Here is a 21,966-nt window from a genome sequence, read left to right as displayed (position 1 = left end):
CCAATACTTTGGCCACCTCATGCAAAGAGTTGACTCATTGGAAAAGACCCTGATGCTGGGAGGGATTGGGGGCAGGAGGAGAAGGGGACAACATCACTGACTCGATGGACATGAGTTTGAGTGAACTCCGGGAGTTGGTGATGGACAAGGAGGCCTGGTGTGCTGTGATTCATGGGGTCACAAAGAGTCGGACATGACTGAGCAACTGAACTGAACTGACAGCATTGATAGAATGAAAACCAAAGATCATATGATTATCTCAATATATGCAGAAAAAAGCATTTAACAAAATCCAACATTTTTTCATGAGAAATACACTCAACACACTACGAATGAAAGGGAACTTCCTCCAACTGAAAAAAGGGCATTCCACAAAAAACCCTACACTTAACATTATAGTTAATGGTGAAAGACGGGACACTTTTTCTCCTAAAATCAAGAACAATGCAAAGATGTCTCTATTCTTACTACTTCTATTCAACACTGAATTAGAGGTTCCAGCCAGGGTAAATAGGTAAGGAAAAGAAAAGCCATCTAATTTGGGAAGGAAAAATTAAAGCTGTTTATGTAGAAAATTCAAAGGAATCCAATAAAACACTACTGAAATTAAAAGATGAATTCAGCAAAGTTACAGGATACAAAATATGTAAATATCAATTGTACTTTAAGCTATGGTTTTTCCAGTAGTCATGTACAGATGTGAGAGATGGACCATAAAAAAGGCTGAGCGCTGAAGAATTGATGCTTTTGAATTGTGGTGCTGGAGAAGACTCTTGAGAGTCCCTTTTACTGCAAGGAGATCCAACTAGTCAATCCTAAAGAAAATCAACCCTAAATGTTCATTGGAAGAACTGATGCTGAAGTTCCCCTACTTTGGCCACCAGATGTGAATAGCTGACTCATTAAAAAAGACCCTGATGTTGGGAAAGATTGAAGGCAAAAGGAGTTGGGCGGGTAGGGGTGGCAGAGGATGAGATGGTTAGATAGCATCACTGACTCAGTGGACTTGAATTTGAGGAAACTCCAGAAGATAGTGGAGGGCAGAAGAGCCTGGCGTGCTGCAGTCCATGGGGTTGCAAAGAGTCAGACACAACAGCACACACGCAGAAAACTGGACCCTCACACACTGCTGGTGGGAATGTAAAATGGTACAACCTCTTTGGAAACATCCTGGCTCTTTCTCAAATGGTTAAAAATAAGTGCACCATGTGACCCAGCAATTCTACTCCTAGGTATATAAATTTCCAACAAAAATGAAATTTCCACACAAAAACTTACACATGAATATTTACAGAAGCACTATTCATAAGAGCCAAAATGTGGTAACAACCCAAATAACTATCAGCTGATGAATAGATAAACAAAACATGGCATATCCATACAGTGGAATATTATTCAGGCATAAAAGTAATGAAGTATTGATCCATGCTACAGTGTGAATGAAGCTTGAACTATTATGCTAAGTAAAGAAACCAGGCCACAGAATATCACATATTAAATGATTTCATTTGTATGAAATGTCCAGGATGGGCAAATCTATAGAGACAAAAAAGTAGATTAGTGGTTGCTTAGGACCTGGGGATTGTGGGGGCTGGGGGTCCTAGCTAAGGGGTATGCTGTGTTTGAGGTGTGGAAAACGTTCTACAACTGACTGAGGTGAGAGCTGCACAAATCTGTGATTCTACTAAAGCTGTTGAATTTAAATGGGTGAATTGTATGATACATGAATTATATCTCAATAAAGCTGTTTTTAAAAACATCGCAGAGGCCCCAGTGTTTGGCTGTGAACAGATTCCTGAGAGTGCTATGCAGTCCAGTCTGACACTGCTTTGGCTACTAGGACAGGGACGTGAGAAGCAGAGGGGAGGCCTGCGTGCCCTGTGCTCGTCTTTTGTGGCTAACGCAGTGCTGCAAGAGGTCTGCAAGAACCTGGAACCCCACACCTCTGCCTGGATGGCCTCCATTTCATTATCCCTCCTGGTCAGAAGACATCAGCGGGAAGGAGCTGGCTATGAAGCTACGTACTAGGCTGCTTCTTGAGTGGAGTGCTGAAGAGGAAGACAAACATTTTTGAGAATCTACTAATATGGCCAGCACATTCCTAGCCAGTCAGCAGCAAGGCTGCCACTCCATTCCCTTTATCAAAAAGTATTCCTAGTCTGGGATACTAATCCTTTCTGCGTCCCCAGTGGCAGGTGCTTTGATGTATGTGAGGAAGCTACTCATAGGGTCTGGCCTGATGCTTGGCATACAGAAGGTGCTCAATACATATTTATTAAGTAGGCATTTGGGCACTAAGGCTGCTATTACAGAGAGGATGCATTAAAATTCATATTATTAAGAACTAAATATGAATGCTTCATGTAGATGCATGACAAACAATGAAAAACTCTAAAACATTTATTCTGTTTATTAAATATTTCAAATCCAAATTAAATATGCCTATGGAAGTCTGACAGTCTACAGTAGTGAATGTAGATAATTCACCAATCTGCAGTATGGCTGAAAAATACAGATGCAGATGGAATTTTGTTCTCCTATGACAACGTGTGGAGATGTGGAACAAGGGAATGTGGACTGTATTGGTTTAAAAACTGCTGACAACCATGGGTGAGATCAAAGGTAATAAAAGTCAGCTTCTGGGCTGTGATCCAAATGAATTCATCATAAAGTAAAACTGACTTGAGAGAGCGTCAAACAATAGCCCTCTACCTGGCAAAGGCTGTGCCAGTGACTCCAAAGGCGGTCAGGTGGACAGTCGTGAAGACGGATCACTAAGCCGCAGACATGGTCCCGCACAGCCTGCAGCTCCCGGGAAGCCCAGGAGAGAGCAGCACGCTCAGGTACACTCACCAGGGTGCCGTTAAGAATTGAAGAGATGCACCTGCTCCAACCCAACTAAGACAGCCTTTTCCTCACCTTTACAAATAGGGATGCTGACACTTACATCACACCTGAGGGTAAAAATAACTGACCCAGTGAAGGCCGTCTTTCAACCACAGGACTGAAAAGGACCCTCACTGAGCACCCTGCCCAACATCTCCTCAAGTGTTAAAATGTGTCCCACTGGCCCACCAGGGGCTGATTCTTGGTGGTACTTAGGTGTATTCGTTTCCTAAGGCTGCAGAAATTACCACAAATCTGGTGACTTCAAACAACAGAAATCTATTCTCTCCTAGTTCTGGAGGCTACACGTCTGAAATCAAGGTGTTGGCAGGGTCATGCTCTCTGAAGTCTCCAGAAGAAGATCCTTTTTTGCCTCTATCTGCTTCTGGTGATAGCCAACGACCCATGGTGTTCCCTGGCTGCAGACACAGCACTCCAACCGCTGCCTCTGTTGCCACATGGCATTCTCCCTGTGTGTCTGAATCTGTGTCCACATTTCTTATAAGAATACCAGTCATTAGATTGGCACCCATAGTCCAGTGTGACCTCATCACAGCTTGATTACTGCAAAGACCCTATTTCCAAAGAAAGTCCCTTTCACAAGTATCTGCAGTTAGGACTTAAACGTGTTTCTTTTTGGAAGACACAAAAACTGGTGAACGTTATCTTTTTATGGCCATGTATTTTAGTGCACAGCAATAAAATATAATTAACCCATCAAACTATGCTTCCACTGATAAGACATCACTGCTTGAGATGACTAAAGGCTAAGGTTAAAAGAAATGAATCCATTTAAAGGAATATCTTGAGTAAATACTTCTATAGGTTTCCTCAAACAAAGCAAAAATTACGAAGGTGGTAAATTAACGGAGGAACACCTGGAGCTCACTCCAAATTCTCTCTTCAGGCAGGGGTGGTGTTTGGAATGGAAAATAAAGTAAATAGCTGAGCCTCTTATTTAAAAGCTTCCCCAAAGAGATTTTACAGTCTCCTCACAGTTAGGTCATTATGCCACAAACCTCACTGCCTAAAACTTCTTCCTTATATCTAACCCCAGTTCCTATTGCTTCAGTTAAAAAAATGACTGCTGGATACATACAGTTTATACTCTTAAAACCATTAAGCCATCCAACATACAGGGAAGATGAATTACAGGTAAGCATAACTTCTAGTAGTTTAAGAACTTAATGAAGTGTGGCTCATGAATTGTTTGTTACAAAACGACTATTTGAAGAAGAAGAAGGACCAAACCTATCCTTGGAGACAGAACTGTATTTTTCAAGTGGTTTTGTGGATGACTGGGGAGTGAACACCAGATGGGGCCAGCAGACCTGGGATTGTCTGGCGAGAGTGCCTTATGAAGATCCGGCTCCCACACGCAGACTCATGGCAAACCAGAGGGCTGACAGATTAACACATTCCTGGTCCTTTTCCCCCAGATGAGATGAAAGAGAAAATTCCTTCTCATCTGAAATGAGTTGTCTTGTCACCTGGCAGCTCTCATTAAACAGGAGGCAACAACCCAGCCTCTAGTTAAAGCTGTTTCATCGCTGTGGACACCAGCACAGTAGGGTGAACAGGAGGCACTCTGTGTACTTCTCTTCTATAAACCCTGCCTCTATCTAAGACACTAAGGATGCCACTTGTAAATCATGAAGTCTTTCCTCCCGGAAAAGGACTGATCTGCTTTTGTACGATCACAAGAGTGTGCTTAAATAGAAAGGCACAGGCACAAACGGCTCTCACAGAAGCCTGCCACACTTTCAGGATTTGGTGTCTTGGAAACTTTCAAAAGAGGCTTGGTGTGCCTTTTTCACCGTGGCTAGTCTGTGGACTATGGTTTCCCCCAGCTGCTACATATAAAGTCTGCCTATTAGGCCAAAGAATACGCTGCGTGCTCTGTGTGTGCTCAGTCGCTCAGTTGTGTCCGACTCTTTGCGACCCCACAGACTGTAGCCCTGAGACCAAACTATGGTGGAGGTAATGAAGATGAGAAAGACTTCTGCTTTATTGACTACGCCAAAGTCTTTGACTGTGTGGATCACAACAAACTGTGGAAAATTCTTAAGGAGATGGGAATACCAGACCACCTGACCTGCCTCCTGATAAAACTGTATGCAGGACAAGAAGCAACAGTTAGAACTGGACATGGAACAACAGACTGGTTCCAAATCAGGAAAGGAGTACTTCAAGGCTGTATATTGTCACCCTGCTTATTTAACTTCTATGCAGAGTACATCATGCGAAATCCCAGGCTGGATGAAGCACAAGCTGGAATCAAGATTGCCGGGAGAAATATCAATAACTTCGGATATGCAGATGACACCACACTTGTGGCAGAAAGTGGAGAAGAACTAAAGAACCTCTTGATGAAAGTGAAAAAAGAGAGTGAAAAAGTTGGCTTAACACTCAACATTCAGAAAGCTAAGATTATGGCATCTGGTCCCATCACTTCATGGGAAATAGATGGGGAAACAGTGGAAACAGTGACAGACTTTATTTGTTTGGGCTCCAAAATCACTGCAGATGGTGACTGCAGCCATGAAGTTAAAAGACGCTTGGTCCTTGGAAGAAAAGCTATGACCAACCTAGATAGCATATTACAAAGCAGAGACATTACTTTGCCAACAAAGGTCTGTCTAGTCAAAGCTATGGTTTTTCCAGTAGTCATGCATGGATGTGAGAGTTGGACTATAAAGAGAGCTGAGTGCCGAAGAATTGATGCTTTTGAATTGTGGTGTTGGAGAAGACTTGAGAGTCCCTTGGACTGCAAGGAGATCCAACCAGTCAATCCTAAAAGAAAGCAGTCCTGAATATTCATTGGATGGACTGATTGCTGAAGCTGAAGCTCCAATAACTTTGGCCACCTGATGTGAAGAACTAACTCATTGGAAAAGACCCTGATGCTGAGGAAGATTGAAGGCAGGAGGAGAAGGGAATGACAGAGGATGAGATGGCTGGATAGCATCACCAACTCGATGGACATGAGTTTGATCAAGCTCTGGGAGTTGGTGATGGACAGGGAAGCCTGGCATGCTGCAGTCCATGGGGTCGCAGAGTCGGATGTGACTGAGCAACTGAACTGAACTGAGACTGTAGCCCGCCAGGCTACCCTGTCCATGGAATTCTCCAGGCAAGAATACTGGAGTGGGTTGTCATTTCCTCCTCCAGGGATCTTGCCGACCTAGGGATTAAATCCAGGTCTCCTGCATTGGCAGGCAGATTCTTTACCACTGAGTCACCTGGGAAGCCCAAAGAATACTCCAGAAGAGTTCAAACCTGCTCAGCCTCAAAGGATACCCCTTTGCTCCTGAATCTGCACCAGGTCTAAGCCTCCTCGTTCAGGGAACAAAGCTCTAGGGTCTGCGGAGTGTGGACTCCCCCCTCTGCCTGTGCCCCTGCAGAGGCTGGGGCAGGGTTGTCGGGGGAATGCCCCTGCATCCTCAGCTTCCAAAACACCCAGCACGGCCCAGCCTGTTGCATTTCCGGGTCAACTGAGTGCCTGGAATGTGGAGAACCTCTGAGGAGAAGCAAGAAGAGGCAGAGGTACAGGAGGGAGAAAGCCAAGAGCCAGGAAAGTCCGAGAGCAGCAGGAGTGGCCAGGGAGTTCTTTTGGGGGGTGTTGACCTATTTTCATGTAGGACACAAGACCCAAATGCTCACAGTTAAGTGAGCTTGGACTGTTTAATTTATTTAAAGAATTTTTATGGCACTTAACTTGGATTCTCTAAAACAAAGCCTTGAAAAGTGGCACCACCACGATCTGCAAAATTATTCTCAAATAGGATCTCTACATGCAATAATAACCCTACACCCATCTCAGACCCTGTTCTTCCCAGCACTAAATAGTTCTCTCTCTCCCCACCCCTTCTCTCTCTCTCTCTCTCTCTCTCTCTCACACACACACACACACACACATACAGACATACTCACCCTCCATTTCCCATCTTATTTCCCCACATCAGTCACAACTTTCCAGCTGAAGGAACAGCTGCACAGAGTGAACCCTTTCCTCAGTCATCTCTATTCCTGGCAGATTGATTGCCAGCAGGTCTGACCAGCCCAGCCGGCCACACAACTCTGCCCAGGCTGGCAGGAAGGTCAGACCACGGGATCAGTGTCCAGAGGGCTCCGTGTGTGAATGCCTTGGCTCTGCTGCATAACGAGATGGCAGCACCACGGATCCCTAGCCCTGAACCCCAGATTAGAAGAGAAAGTAATACAGTCAACCTGATTACACCGCCTCTTGATTATCTGTGGGGTAACTATCCCCCTCTGCTTAATCAGGTGCCACCACCTAAGAAGCACAGCCAGTAAACTCTGAAAAGCAGGGAAAGAGACCTGCAAAAAGAGAAACAGAAAGAGCTAGGGAGGAGGGCCAGGAAACAACCGCAGGTCCCAGTAGAGCTGCCCTCCCTGGCTCAGAGCCCGACACCTGGGTTCCTACCTTGAGTGGCTGCTCCACCAGGTGCCTCACACACGCTCCTCTCCAGCACCGCAGGTGCCTAGCCCGTGCTCGGTGCTGTGGGACCTAGGGGGGACCTCTGAGGGACTGCCTGGTGTCAGAAACCCCCAGATTTCCTCTCTGCCTTCCTGCCGCCTTTCGCTGAGGTTCTCGCGGAGGTCTGCAGGTTTCCTTCTCTCCTGCTTGGTCCCGCCCCTTGTTCTTGCTCAGATAAGCTCATCGTGTTTTCCCTCAGGGCCCTCTGCAGCCTCTTGTCCCAGCCTTCCTGGTTCAAAGGGCACTGGGCCACACCACCTATGAGGCTTAGCCTTTCATTCGCCTCAATTAAATTTTCCATTAACTTGGTCTCTGGCCAGTATAGATCTTCCCTTCAAGCTTGTCTCTAAGTTCAGATCGCTCAGCCCTCAGAATCAACCTTACGACTCCCCTCGGGTCCATTCAAGCACATTTATACTTATCCTCCCTAATGAGATGTACAGAAACCAACCGTAATTTTAATGCCTGACACCTCAACTTCTTTAGTCCTTTCTAATGTTGATGGTTTGCCTGAGACTTTGTTCTTTATGATTTAAGATCTCCCCTCGCAGAAATTTTGCCCAAAGGCAATTTGGCCCAATGTCGGCCACTTTAGAACAGTGAATGCCCTTTCAGTCTCCAGAGGAGAACAGGTTCCCTCTCTGTAGTCTTTTCTTTGCAGCTTTGCCAAGGCCTTTACCCAGAGGCTTCTGGGAATTTCCAGAAGGAGGGGGAGGGCAAGAGTGGGGGGCTTTCTGCCGTCAAGCTCTGTTTCTTCAACAACTTTTGGGTCTTTCATAGGAAACTGGGGAAACTTAGAGTGACCCTTACTCAGGAAAATGCTGGAGTCCCTGGAATAGAGGACACCATATAAATTCTGGTTCCAAATGGACATCCTGACTTTTAGGAAGGCATTCCAATATTTCTCGAGTGGGTGAAGTAGGCTGCCATGTTGTGAGCATCTCTGTGGACGGGCCTACATGGCAAGGAATCAATGGCTCATGGGAAGCAGAATCCTGCCCACAACCATATGAATGAGCTAGGGACTGGGTCCTTCCTTAGCTAAGCTCTGAGGTGCTTGCCACCTTGTGAGAGACCTACAGCTGGGGAACACAGTCAAGCTGCACCTGAATTCCCGATCACAGAAACTGTAAGATGATACATGTTAAATTAAATTTTAGGGTAATTTGTCACACAGCAATATATAAATATTACAGGTGGGAAAGGAATAATACATTCCTCTTGACTCTGCATATCTAGGTTGGAAGTTACAATTATTAATTCAATAGCAGTTAAGATGTATATGCTATTAGAATATTTAATTCTCTGTCAGGAAGTTTATGGGATTCTTTTTTTTTTCCAATTGTCAAAGGGTTTGCTACTTATGTCTGAGACCCAGAAATGACCCACTAATAGGAGAAAGTCTGTGGAATTTATCTTAGATGCCTACTGGTTTCCAAAGTTGCTTCAATTCCTCTTGACAAGGTTTATCATCTTATTCCTAGTTCTGATACACGGTCAGTAGATACTGGTGTGGATAACCTGCAGCTATTACATTAGAACCCATCACAGAGGCTCAGGGTACAAGTCCAGAGGAGCAGCCCAAAAGATAGTCTCCAGTTACAGCTCCTGTGGGCCCTGGAGATTTGGGGATAGCCACATCTCATATACTCTTCCATCACAGGCAGGAGCCTCTTTGAACAGGCCTGCCAGAGACATAGAAGGCCTTCTGCAGCTGACCCAGATGTCCCCAGCATGATCTCCAGTACTAGAGTGGCTCATGGGCGACTAATGGGTAGGGTGTCACCTGAAGGACAGTTAGCTTCATGAAACAAAGGAAAAGATTTCCAGTAGATTTCATTATTTGAAGAGAGGCATGGCGTTGGGGTAGAGGTATCTTTTAGAGAATTCCTGAGGCCAGCCTTGTGGGAAGAAAGAGTCTACACCACCTCTTTTTTGACAGCCTCGTTTCTCCTTCTTACTCCCTCTTAGAAGGAGCTCTCCCAAACAGGAGAAAGCCTACTAGGGATTTACAACCATCATCATTCTGCTCCTCAAGTCTTGGTGTCTTTAATCCACACCATGACTTTATTTGTGACCTTGAAAGAGGAGCATTATCTTTGTTTCTTTTTGTTTCATTTTAACATTAAAATATTACCAAATTGGTCAACGTGATTCAATACTGGGTTATTTATCTCATATTGAAAGTACCTTGAGTGACTTCCTTGGTGGTCCAGTGATTAAGACTCTGTGCTACCAATACAGGGGGCTGGGGTTCCATCCCTGGTCAGGGAAGTAGATGCTACATGGCATAACTAAGAGTTTGCCCACTGCAACTAAAGATCCCACATGCCAAAACTAAAAGAGACTGCATGCCTCAACAAAGCTCGAAGATCCCGTGTGTTGCAATGAAGACCTGGTGCAGCCAAATAAATGAGTAAAATACCTTGGGAGGTTCCAACAATTTAATTGGAGCATTCATTCATTCATTTAACCAATAATTATTGAATCTTTGTGCTTCCTCAATATCTGTAGGATTTGAAAGAGAACCTAAGCCTTACAATGCAAAAGAATTCAATAAATTGCTGAACATTGTAAAAATCTATTTAAGATTCTACAAAACCCAGTGTTTTACTTAGAGGTTCCTTTTTTCCCTTTTAGTTCAGTGTTTTAAAAAGTACAGACAGTATACTTTCATGAATGATATCATTGAAAATAGAATAAATAGCTTTTCCTAAATGAACTCATATAAGCATACAAGCAGAATTAAGATCAGGAATTCTACACTGGCAATCGGTCCCTCTCCCATGCTGTAAGAGCTCTGGCTGGGCTTCTCCTGAACATATCTGTCTAAAAATATAGGAAGGCCTTTGTATTTACTGCAGAACTTGTGGACATTCTATTTTTTTTTTTCCTGTGGCATATGGAACTTCCTTGACCAGAGATTGAATCTATGCCTCTTGCATTGAAAGTAGAGTCTTAAGCATAGGCCTGCCAAAGAAGTCCTGGACATTTTCCTTTTCATGTGTCCATCAAGACTCTCAAAGATTCTTAAAAACTGAGCTTGGCACTAATACTCTTTTCTCCTTCCAAATGACCCCAATTTCAATACATGGCTCGAAAATCAAACCACTCATTTTGTTCACATAGCCCATGGCTATACCAGGATGAACATAGCTCTGCAATATTCTGATCATTGGCCTGCACATGCCTTCCTTCATTGCTCTTTTTTTAACCCAATCATTTCATATATTATTTAAAATACTGGGTTAAACCATGCCTGGGGCTTCCCAGATGGCTCAGTGGTAAAGAATCTACCTGCCAATGCAGGAGATGCAAAAGACACTGGTTTGATCCCTGGGTTGGGATCCTCTGTAGTAGGAAATGGCAACCCACTCCAGTATTCTTGCCTGGGAAATTCCATGGACAGAGGAGCCTGGTGGGCTACAGTCCATGGGGTCACAAAGAGTTGGACATGACTGAGTGAGCACGAAAACCATGCCTAGCATTGGTGGAGTAGGCCACTTTGTTGGATTTTGTAGGGATGAGGAAGTTCTCCTGGTGTCTAGGATGATAGGTTCTGCCTATCCTGTGGATGTCATCCAGCAATGACGCAACTAGGGCACGAGGATAAGGATGAGACACTCCTTGTGGCCAAGATATTAACCCAGAAGGAGAAAGGATAACTGATCTACCTAGAGTTCAGTTTCTGCCTGGATTTTGCTAAGTGGGCATTGGTGTTTGTTTTGTTCTTTTACATCTTTGCTAGAAGAAGTGACACAAGGGTACCACAAGCCACTTGTGAACATCCATTTTGTGTGGTCACACTTCTGAGCCAGGAAACAAGACATATACCCCACTCAGTGAGTGCTGGGTAATGGGGCCTTATCAATAGGCTTGGGAGGAAAAGCAAAGGGCCAGGGAGGAGACCTGGGCTCAGTTTCCACTTCGCTGCTGCCTTTCTGGTTGGCTTTGAACAAGTGGCCTCAGCTCTGCAGGCATCACAAGTAGAGGGAACTCAGAACACATTTGCTGTCTGGCCATATGGATGTTTCTATATAATGGAACTCATGCCACTTGGTACACTCTATTGCCTTTTAGAAATAAACAACCTTTTGGAAAGAGATATTCTCTGGATAGTCATTCTTTTGTAGAGCTATTACATTAGACAAATTTGTAGTTCAACAAAGCAGCAGATTTGATTTCTAGATGCTGGGTATGCAGAAGGTACTGTGCATGTCTGTTACTCCAAGAGTTTTCTGGTGCCTGTCTCCAAGACCACCAGCCAAGGACAAAAACATCAAGCGTCAAGAATCAATGGCCTTTCTCATCTCCCACTCTCACCATTTGTGTATCAAAAAAGTACTCAACAAAAAGTAAACAATTTGTTCCCATCAAGTCAAACCTTTAGAAGGCAGGAAACCAATCACTAAATTAGATCTCGCAAAAGACTTCAGCTATCACATTTGTGGTTTCCAAAGAAGATCTCCCCAATGCTTGGTGAGCACAGTTTGTTCTGTTGTGTCACACCGAATTGGAGTCAGTAAAATATTTACTGCGGACTTGTGTTTCAGACTCTCCTCAAGTTCCCACCCTCAAGTCTACCTAGGGAGATGAGGTCTGGACCTGGATTCTAGCAGTATAAGGCAGAATTAAGAGCCATGAATGCTGTGCAGACAAGGGTCTGAGAGAATGGATCCCTAGGGTCTTCTAGGGATTCTGGGAAGCTCGGAAGGCAACAAAGACCCTCCTGCCAGTGCTGGTCGGAGGTCACAGTGCTTTTCCGTGCTGCCACACTGAGAAATGTGCCAGTCATCATTCTTTTCTGTCTTTTACCTTCTTCCCCAGCACTGCAAACCTCCTTTTTCTCACCTGCATTTTCACCTGTGCCACTTTGCCTGACCACTCTGCCCCTCACACCCATGGACATCTCATCCAGCTCATCCTCAGCGTCAATGCTCCTACAGGGCGGCAGCATCCTAGAGTAGATAGGTGTATTTTACTGAAAACCTGACATAAATTTCCCTCTGTGAGCAGGACTCAGTCAGCACACACCTTCTCATTCCTTGTGTTCCTAAGCAGCAACGGCAAAGGACATCCCCTGGGAGCCTGTCAGAAACACAGGCTCTCAGCCCACTCCAGCCATCCTGAGCCAGAGTCCATATTTCATCAAGATGCCCGGGTGGTTCCAGGGCACAAAGTGGAGAAGCACTGGCTAAAGCTTACTTATAACTGAGACCTTTTCCCCCCAACATTCAAAGTGAAGTTTCTCAGTCATGTACAACTTTCTGTTATCCCATTGACTGTAGCCTACCAGGCTCCTCCATCCATGGCATTTTCCAGGCAAGATTACTAGAGTCAATTGCCATTTCCTTCTCCAGGGGATCTTCCCAACCCGGGGATTGAACCCAGGTCTCCCGCATTGCAGGCAGACGCTTTACCCTCTGAGCCACCAGGGAAGCCACCATTCAAAGGTAAAGTAAAATTGTTATCAAATGCAAATCCAGAACCAAATGTTATCAAATCCATGATTTTGCTTCCACTTTCCTAAAGCTCCCAGAGAGCTGCTCTCCACCCGATAACATGAACATTTGGCGGTCAGTTAATAGACATAGAGGAAAATGACTGAACTTCCCAATCTAAAGCCAAGAACTCCACGGTCCAGACTGAATTCAGGCAGCTGAATGGGTCTGAAGCTTGTTTTCCCTGAACATAAGAGAAAGATCATTTGGTGAGAGAGTTTATATTTGAAAGGTCTGAGGAAGAGATGTGGAAGAAGCACGCTCTCTGCTCCACTGTGAGCCCTTCTACCTTGGTATCCTCATCTTCCCTCCTGGAGGATCCCACCACAGGGCTCCTGGGGGCCCTCACCTCTTACTATCTGCGGCTCTTCTCTGCCACTCCCAGCTGTGACTCTCAGCTTGGAAGGGACCAGAGAGGACATCTTGCTCTTACATCCTCTGGATGCCTGAGTTCAGCCTGACGGCCCTGACAAGTGGACATCTGCTTTTGTCACCAGTCATGAGGAGATCACACCATCCAAGCAGCTCCATCTACTTCTAACCAGTTTTGACTTTTCAAAGATCTTTACAATGTCAATGCCACCTGACTCCCGAGGGAGCCATCTTCTGAGAGTTCCACTGTGTTATTCAGCTTCCAAGTCCTTTACCTGGGAGAGTACTCCTTACACCCACACTTCTCAAACTTTAATGTGTCTTTAAACACCTAGGATCTGTTGCGAAGGAGTGAGGGAGGGCTGTTGAGCTTTTCCTTTCTCGGCTGATGGTGATGCTCCTGACCAGAACTTGAGTGACAAGACTTGAAGGTTAATTAAGTATATCTTCAGGACCATAGAGGACAAATCCATGTGACCTGGTGTCACATCCTAGAACAGAAAATCATTTCTTTCCCAAATCATCCTTTAAAAAAACAAACAAACAAACAAAACAAAACCACAAACATCTTAGTTTCTGTGACAGTTCCTTGTGTGTCCTGGCTTTGTATTTTCTTAACTGTCTGATTTACTGTCTTCTGGAAATGCCCTAATGAATGCTGACAAACCCTCTAACTGTGTGGCACCAAGCCTGGAACACTCCAGCTTTGAATGAACAACCTTGGGGCAGAGCAGGATCTGGTTCAAATGAGTTCAAGACTGTATGATCTTGTTTAGGAATAACATGGATATGAAGCCTTAAGTCAACAAAGACCTCCAGCCCTTCCCTCATAAATGCACCTGCCTTTCTTGCCACAATGGTGGGAAAGTGGGTAATAAACTAATTCCTCATCCAAGGTAATAATAACATGATATGTTATCCTTTAAGGGAACTTTGGGGCTTCCCAGGTGGCACTAGTGGTAAAGAACTCACCTGCCAGTGCAGGAAACATAAGAGACATAGGTTTGATCCCTGGGCCAGGAGGGTCCCCTGGAGAAGGGCAGAGAAACCCATTTCAGTATTCTTGCCTTAAGAATCCCATGGATGGAAGAGCCTGTTGGGCTACAGTTCATAGCGTTGCAAAGGGTCGGACATGACTGAAGCGACTTAGCATGCACACAAAGGAACTTTGACAAGGCAGTCCTAAAGAGGCAATGTCTTATTCTAAAGGCAAACTCTTTAATGGTATCATCCTAGGCCCCATGGAGACAGGTAGGAGAGACATGTGCCAGAGGGCTGCTCAGAGCCTACCATGCCATTGCTGCTTCTTCCACCCTCCCCGAGGCCCCTAGACACATGAAACACACAGCACTTGGTCCTGTAACACCTAGGGCATAAGGAGCAATTTCCACAAAGTTGGTTGATTTGGAGCAATTCATTTTTTCAAAGCATCCATGGGCTGGGGAAAGGTTCTTGACGACAACTGAAGTAATTGCTTCTAAAGCCACAACACCTAGGAAGGAAATCAGCTTTAGGTAGAAATACCTGCCCCAGTCAAGGGAAGAAACAAGGTGGCTACTTCCAGGAAAAAGACAGGAACTTCACTCAGCATGGTGAGTTTGGAAGGGGAGAGAATATGGTGGAAACCAAGGCAAGGGTTTCTTCAATGATCACTTAAGGAAAGCTGGAGGGGGGTTCCTGGGACAGGATGTTAACATGAAATTATTTTAGTTTTAGTTTTGGCTGAAGCTGCACGACAGTAGGCTCCCCATACAAGAGTCAAGTGTGGAAATCTTGCAAAAAGAGATGGAGGTGGTGGGAAGCCAGTTTTACAGCTGTAGATGACCACCCACGTGCAGCGGCGCACCCAACTGCAGAGGCTGAACAGCAGGTTGAATAGAAGACAAATTGTGGAGAAAAAACTGTCCCATGTTCCCATGGGCTTCAGTGTGGCCCTGTGAGTAGCTTGATCTCTGACCCTGGAGCTCAAGAGACAGAAAGTATTATTGTTTCATTTCCATGAGAAAAAAGTCTGATGGAAGAACAAAGGAGAGGTGGTACAGAAATCAGCCCGCAGGCCCTGAGTCTGTTTGCGCAAAGGATGTGTGAGTGTTTCTAAGAGACCAGATCTGAAGTGAGATCAGCTTAGATCCTTTCTATGGGACTATCTGGAGGCACAAGGGGCCTCAGGAAAGAGAAGCCAGAGATTTACCTGCAGATGCCTTGAGGCTGTGGGAAGAACTGTAAATGATCAGCCAGAGAAGAGTTGCCTTCGTCTTTGACAATGAACGTGCAGATGAGACATGGGGACTCTCCAAAGGACTCATGGAAACAGTGTCAGATTTCATTTTCTTGGGCTCCAAAATTAATGCGGATAGTGACAGCAGCCACAAAATTAGAAGATGCTTCCTCCTTGGAAGAAGAGCTATGACAAATCTAGACAGTATATTAAAAAGCAGAGACATCACTTTGTCGACAAAGGTCCATAGTTAAAGCTATGGTTTTTCCAGAAGTCATGTATGGATGTGAGAGTTGGACCATAAAGAAGGCTGAGCACCAAAGAATTGATGCTTTCAAACTGTGGTGCCGGAGAAGACTCTCGAAAGTCCCTTGGACAGTAAGGAGATCAAACCAGTCAGTCCTAAAGGAAATCAACCCTGAATATTCATTGGAAGGACTTATGCTGAAGCTGAAACTCCAACACTTGGGGCACCTGATGTGAACAGCTGACTCGCTGGAAAAGACTCTGATGCTGGGACAGATAGAGGGGAAGAGCAGAAGGGAACAATGCAGGATGAGATGGTTGGATGGCATCACTGACTCAATGGACGTGAGTTTGAGCAAACTCAGGGAGACAGTGAAGGACAGGGAAGCCTGGAGTGCTGCAGTTCATGGGGTCGCAAAGAGTTGGACACAACTTAGCAACTGAACAATAACAACAAGAGCCCACAGGATGAAGAATCAGCTTGAAACACCCGCCAGAACCAGGGAGCCTCATGCCAGCTCACAGTGGGATTAGTCAAGCAAAAACTCTCCTACCTCTTTTCTCTCCTCCTTCCCTCACTCTGATCAGGAAGGATTTGGAATCACCGTTAGTTCCACACAGAAGGGGCAAAAACACAGGACTAGGCAGGAGGTGAAGAGAAGCCAACCATATCTTCCTTTGCTGCTGCAGGCAACTGGCCCAAAGCAGGGCTGTGCTGGGAATGGGAAGTAGTTACATCTTTGAGTGAAAATTAAAGTTTGATGATCACACTGACCTGGATGTTAACTATTCACTAAAGAATGTTTTGTTTTCTGAAAGGAGCCAGGAAAGGCAGGAGATCTGCCCTAAATTTCATCCATGGACAGGGAATAAGTGGTCTCACAGTTATTTCAAGGAGAATGGGAGACATGAGTTCTATGACTTTATGATTATGTCCCATAGGTCATTGCTTATTCAATGTAACGATGACTTAAGAGTTTGTCAAATGAAATCAGTCATCTGCTGTTCTCATTGCAAGATTCACTGGAAGATACATTAGCTTTACAATATGTTTCTGAGTCAACCAAGGTTTATAGGAGAGGCCAGATTCATAGACTGTCAGAACCAGAAGGTTATACATGAGCAACTCAACCCCTCATTTCACACAGGAAACTGAGGCCCAGAGACATGAGAAGACTTTCTCAAGTTCGACATATAGAGGCATCAAGAAAACACAGAAGTATAGAGCATCTGCTCACACAGGCTATATTTAATTAGGTACCTTTCTTTGTAAAGGCCAGATTTCTTCCTGTTTCCCAGGTCTCAGAGAGTTTAAAGTAAAATTGTAGACAAGATTCTTGACATTATATGAGAAAAATCTATGCTAAGAATCTTCCCTGATGTCCTCCTAGGCTTAAAATATAGCCACTCTGATTATAAGTATCCTTCTGCTGAACTCTCTAAACCTGTCTGTGAGCACATAACTGCAAATGTATTGGTTTTTTCATTATTCACACTGGTCACTCAATACCTCAAAAACTTCCTAAGCTCACGTATTTGCCTTATTCCAAGACAGGGTCTCACAAGGTACTTGGAATAGGAAAGGGGTCAGCAAATGTTTGCAGAATGACATAATGGCTAGATTTCAGTTTCACCATCTATGTGTTCTTTATGTATCAACAACACTGCTTCCAGAGAAAGAAAAAAGGCGACATGTCTCCTCATCCTTGAAACCTGAAATCTAGAATCTGGACTCATGTTCTGCTGCTGCTAAGTAGCTTCAGTCATGTCCGATTCTGTGCGACCCCATAGACGGTAGCCCACCAGGCTCCCCCATCCCTGGGATTCTCCAGGCAAGAACACTAGAGTGGGTTGCCATTTCCTTCTCCAAGGTATGAAAGGAAAAGTGAAAGGGAAGTCGCTCAGTCGTGTCCGACCCTCAGCGACCCCATGGACTGCAGCCTACCAGGCTCCTCTGTCCATGGGATTTTCCAGGCAAGAGTACTGGAGAGGGGTGCCATTGCCTTCAAATCCATAACTCAGGGCCACTATGTGGGGGATGAGCAGCTCCCACTGGCACCTAGCCTATTGGGCAGACAATGGTGTGGCAAGTTTGTCCAGGTGGTCTTGCCCTTCCCACCGACCACTTCCCTACTGAGCTATTCTGGGGCTGGTGGTACAAAAGGCATTTAGCTCCTGGGATACCTTCCGTCCTGTGATGAGGGAGAAACACTAAGTCTCACTGGAGGAATATATGATTTACAGCTAGGTCAAATTCCTGCCATGATAGACACTCTATTACACGTTTTATTGACCTGGGTAGGAACATGAGGCCCCCAGACAGGACCAACGTAATCAATTCGTTAGCCCTTGTTTCTTCAGGATTTCTTTGTTACTTAGGTTAGTAGTCTTTCAATTATTCGACAATGATGAATAAATGCTCAAGAGTCTTTATTAGAAGAGAGGAAAAAAGATCACTCATTACAAGTGATGCGGTCTCAGTGTCTACATTCTAATAACACAGGCCTAAAAGTTACAATGTCAGCTCTCAGTAGCTGGAGCCATCTCTTCCACTGCAGCCTGGGTGGGGACCGTCGGGGTGTCCTTGGTCCTGGCTGGCTCTCACTGTGCCTCAGATGCCCAGAGGGGCAGCTCATGAACCTCTAGCAGAAGGAGGGAACCTCTAGCTCCTAGAGCTCCCAGGAGACCCCTCAGTGGCAGCCTCCTCTGCCCTGGGAGGGCAGGGACACCTGGAACCACCTGCAGGCCCCGAGGACAGACCACAAAAGCCTACCTGACTCCATCCTGCCTTCCTGGCTCTCGGGGGCGTTGTCGGAGGCGCTGGTGCCCCTGGGGAAGGGCTGGTGGCTAAAGAGGTCGTCACATAGGAGACTTCGGCACAGCTTGGTGAGGAAGCGGAGGACGTACCCGACGCTATTCACCACAGGCAGGCTCCGCAAGTGCTGCTTCCCATCAAAGGAGGCGGAGACTGGAAGAGCACAGACACAGCTACTCAGAGCAGGACTCTGGAGAAAGCCACAAGCCCATCAGCCCTGGGGAACAGGTCTTGGTGTGGTCAGTTCTGCTGTGCTTTTAACTAAGTTTTATTTGGATTTCACCTGTTTTTTCACTAACACCCTATTTCAGTTCCAGGATCTCATTCAGGAGATCACATTGGCTGTACCTGTTGCGTAAACTTGGTATCCTCGGGTTTGTGACTGTTTCTCAGTCTTTTCTTGTTTTTCATGATCTTGACAGTCTTGAGGAGTACTGATCATGTATTTTGTAAAATGTTTCTCAATTTGGTTTGTTTGACATTTTTCTCATGATTCGACTGGGGTTATGGTTTTTGGGGAGCTTCCCTGATGGCTCAGACAGTAAAGAATCCATCTGCAATGCAGGAGTCTGTGGTTTGATCCCTGGATTAGGAAGATCCCCTAGAGAAGAGAATGGCAACCCACTCCAGTATTCTTGCCTGGAGAATTCCATGGACAGAGGAAGCTGGTGGACTACACTCCAGGGGGTCATAAAGAGTTTGACACGAGTGAGCAACTAACACCCACTTTCACATGAGTTTTTGAGGAGGAAGACTGCAGAGGCAAAGCGCCTTTCTCCTTGCATCAGATAGACACATGACATCTCTGGGATGTTAACCTTCATCTCCTGGCCAAGAAAGTGTTTGCTATGTTTCTCCACTGTATTCTTCATATTCTGTTCCTGGGAAATAAGTCACACGGTCCTATCCACATTCAAGGGCAATGGAGGGATTAGGCTCTACCTCCTGAAGAGGGAACAGTCTCTATATAATCTGAAATTCTTCCATAAGGAAGACTTGTCCCTTCTCCTCCACTTATTTATTTGTTTATTCATTAATAACAGTGTAGACTCAATATATTTATTTTGTACTGTGGGCTGTCCAACACTATGTTATTTATTTTATTGCTAAATTATTCCAGTTTTTATCTTTTGGGAGCTTGCAGATTTACTCCTGCATCCCTCTGACACACCGTCATTTTTTAAGCAACTCTAGATAAACAGACTTGGATCAAAGGTGGGTCTTGATAAATGTCTGTATCTAGATGTGACTGTGTGTGTGTACGTGTGTGTGCACGGGTGTGTGTGTTCAGTCCCTTCAGTAGTGTCTGACTCTTTGCAACCCTATGGACTGTAGCCTGCCAGGCTCCTCTGTCCACCAGATTTTCCCAGCAAGAATACTGTAGTGCGTTGCCATGCCTTCATCCAGGGTATCTTCCAGACCCAGGGACTGAACCCACATCTCCTGCACTGCAAGCAGATTCATCATGCCACTGGGGAAGCCCAGATCTAGATATATATGTATATTCAAATAAAACTGAGTTCATACTGAGGTGTCCAATTCTAACCCAGTGTTCAGGGTTCATTCAGCCTTCTGGGGAGGAGTCTTTATAAAAGAACTCCAAAGGTGTTCTCGGTGTTCTCTCCGTAGTGATGCTAGATCACACTCAATTTCTCTAGGGCTACCAGAGTTTTGAAGAAACATCCAGTTCCTCCAGCTGAGAACTTGTTTCTTTGTGTAATCCTCCTCACGGAACTCTGTTGCCATGTGAAGCTCACACACCAGCTCCAGTGTGGGGAACACATAAAAAGATCCCCAGCAGGACATTCTGCTCCCCTCCTCCTCCAGGCTCTGCCCTCAGTGCGCACATGTGGAACGCAGCCTGGACTTTTATACTCTAGCTCCCAAAGGCTAGCGCACTGCAAGGACTGGGACAAGGCGACCAGAGCTAACTTTGATTTCAGAACTGAAAAATAAACTCTCACACACACCTACCAATTCAAATTAGAAATAAAAAGAATCATTTCTTTTGTGTAACTTTTAATAATTTAACAAGAGCTTTCATGTCTATCACCTCATTTATGCTGTCTGACTGTCCTGTGAAGACAGTGGAAAGAAGGTTATGATCCCATAATGTAGACGAGGAAACTGAGAAGGCCTGAAGTGTTTTTCCAGCTCCTGTGGCCTCTAAGGGGCGTTTGCCTGTCACTTTAATACTCCATAATAATGACTCTGATTGGGAGGGTCAGCAAAGAGCTGCCAAGGGGCTCAGTAAGGAGGATCTTGACCTCTGGGACATGCTGGAGATTCCCTCTTGGGTGGGGGGAGGGGGGAAGTGGGGAGGGGCAGGCACTGCTGCTCACCTCCCATACCTTAAAAGACTAGTTGAGATGGAGACTGACCACACAGCAGGTGGGTCTGGGGCATCAGGCCTGTGCCTTAGATCAGGGTTTCCACATTCCCAGAGATTCCTGGAAGCTCACACAGTGGGAAAATCCCACCTCCTGGAAGCAGACATGTAATATGTGAGATCTCAATAGCTACCCCTCTGGGAGAACATGGTTAAGGCAGAGCATCCCAACAGGTGTGCCGGGAATGGGCCATGGTACTGGGACATGGGCCCTCAGCCTCTGGGGTGGCCCGAGGCCCAAGCATGGAGGTTTGAGTTCTTCAGGTCCACGATGCCCACACTAGTGTCACCATTTTCTACACGTTGTGCCCACGAGGATGTTTAAAAAGCAGTGTCTGAAGGCTCAGGTTCTAGGTGGACAGTGGGGGAGACTGGGTCTTTCTCCTTAGGCCCCTCCCTAAACCACCTTGGAGCAATCATCATCTTGCTGGGCTTCCACATCACCACCAGGAAAGTGGAAGACCACTGTGCCGCTTCACAACCTCAAGGAGGAGGCTCCTCAGTGCCACTGCATTCTCCAAGACCAGGCACTCCACTCTGGCCTTCCTGGGAATCCCTCAGCCAAGGGAAACTTGGCAGGGCTTTGCCTGCTCGGATGTTGGTGTCAGGCTCTGCAGAACCTCCTCACCAGTGCCAAGGCCCCTGAGGCCACAGAAAGGCTGAGCAGCAGACCAGAGTTAGGGGTCTGCTCTCCCAGCCGAGGGCAGGGCCACAAAGAACCTGGGTGGGATTCACTCAAGAGGGAGGAGCACAGAGTGCAGGAAGAGCTTTCTCTGAGCACTGGTCTGTGTCTTGAGCTCTGCTGTTTAGCCAGGAAAAGGACAAGGCTTTCAACCTCAGAGAGCAGTCCAGGTTCGAGAACCTGACTCTCAGATCAGGAAAGAACAACCAAGGAGCCCTCAGAGGTCTGACAGTGGGACTCTCCTCTTGGGCCCCTCTTGGTGCAGTTCTTCTTCCTCCTCTCTTCTGCCCGCATCTACTGGAGTCTCTTAGAAGTCACCCTGGGTCAGACACATGCACCCAGACCTCGCCAAGTTC

The 21,966-nt window shown here is 45.8% G+C and overlaps 1 protein-coding gene across 9 annotated transcripts in view; it reads right to left on the bottom strand.

The window, feature by feature from the left end:
• The window catches only part of SCML4 (sex comb on midleg-like 4 (Drosophila)), a 111,846-nt gene that overhangs the window by 24,872 nt on the left and 65,008 nt on the right, over window positions 1–21,966 (bottom strand). For 8 of the 9 annotated variants that reach the window (XM_010856651.1, XM_010856650.1, XM_010856649.1 and 5 more), the window contains one exon: window positions 18,498–18,692. In XM_010856651.1, the coding sequence (XP_010854953.1) occupies window positions 18,498–18,692 (195 nt within the window). Of the gene's footprint in view, window positions 1–7,333; window positions 10,661–18,497; window positions 18,693–21,966 lie in introns of those variants that run through there. The other variant, XM_010856655.1, reaches the window with a different exon arrangement.

Source organism: Bison bison, unplaced genomic scaffold (assembly GCF_000754665.1).
Source record: "Bison bison bison isolate TAMUID 2011002044 unplaced genomic scaffold, Bison_UMD1.0 scf7180017864373, whole genome shotgun sequence".
Taxonomy (NCBI): Eukaryota; Metazoa; Chordata; class Mammalia; order Artiodactyla; family Bovidae; genus Bison; species Bison bison.
The sequence above is the reverse complement of the archived record's forward strand: the minus strand, read 5'-3'. Positions and strand labels throughout refer to the sequence as shown.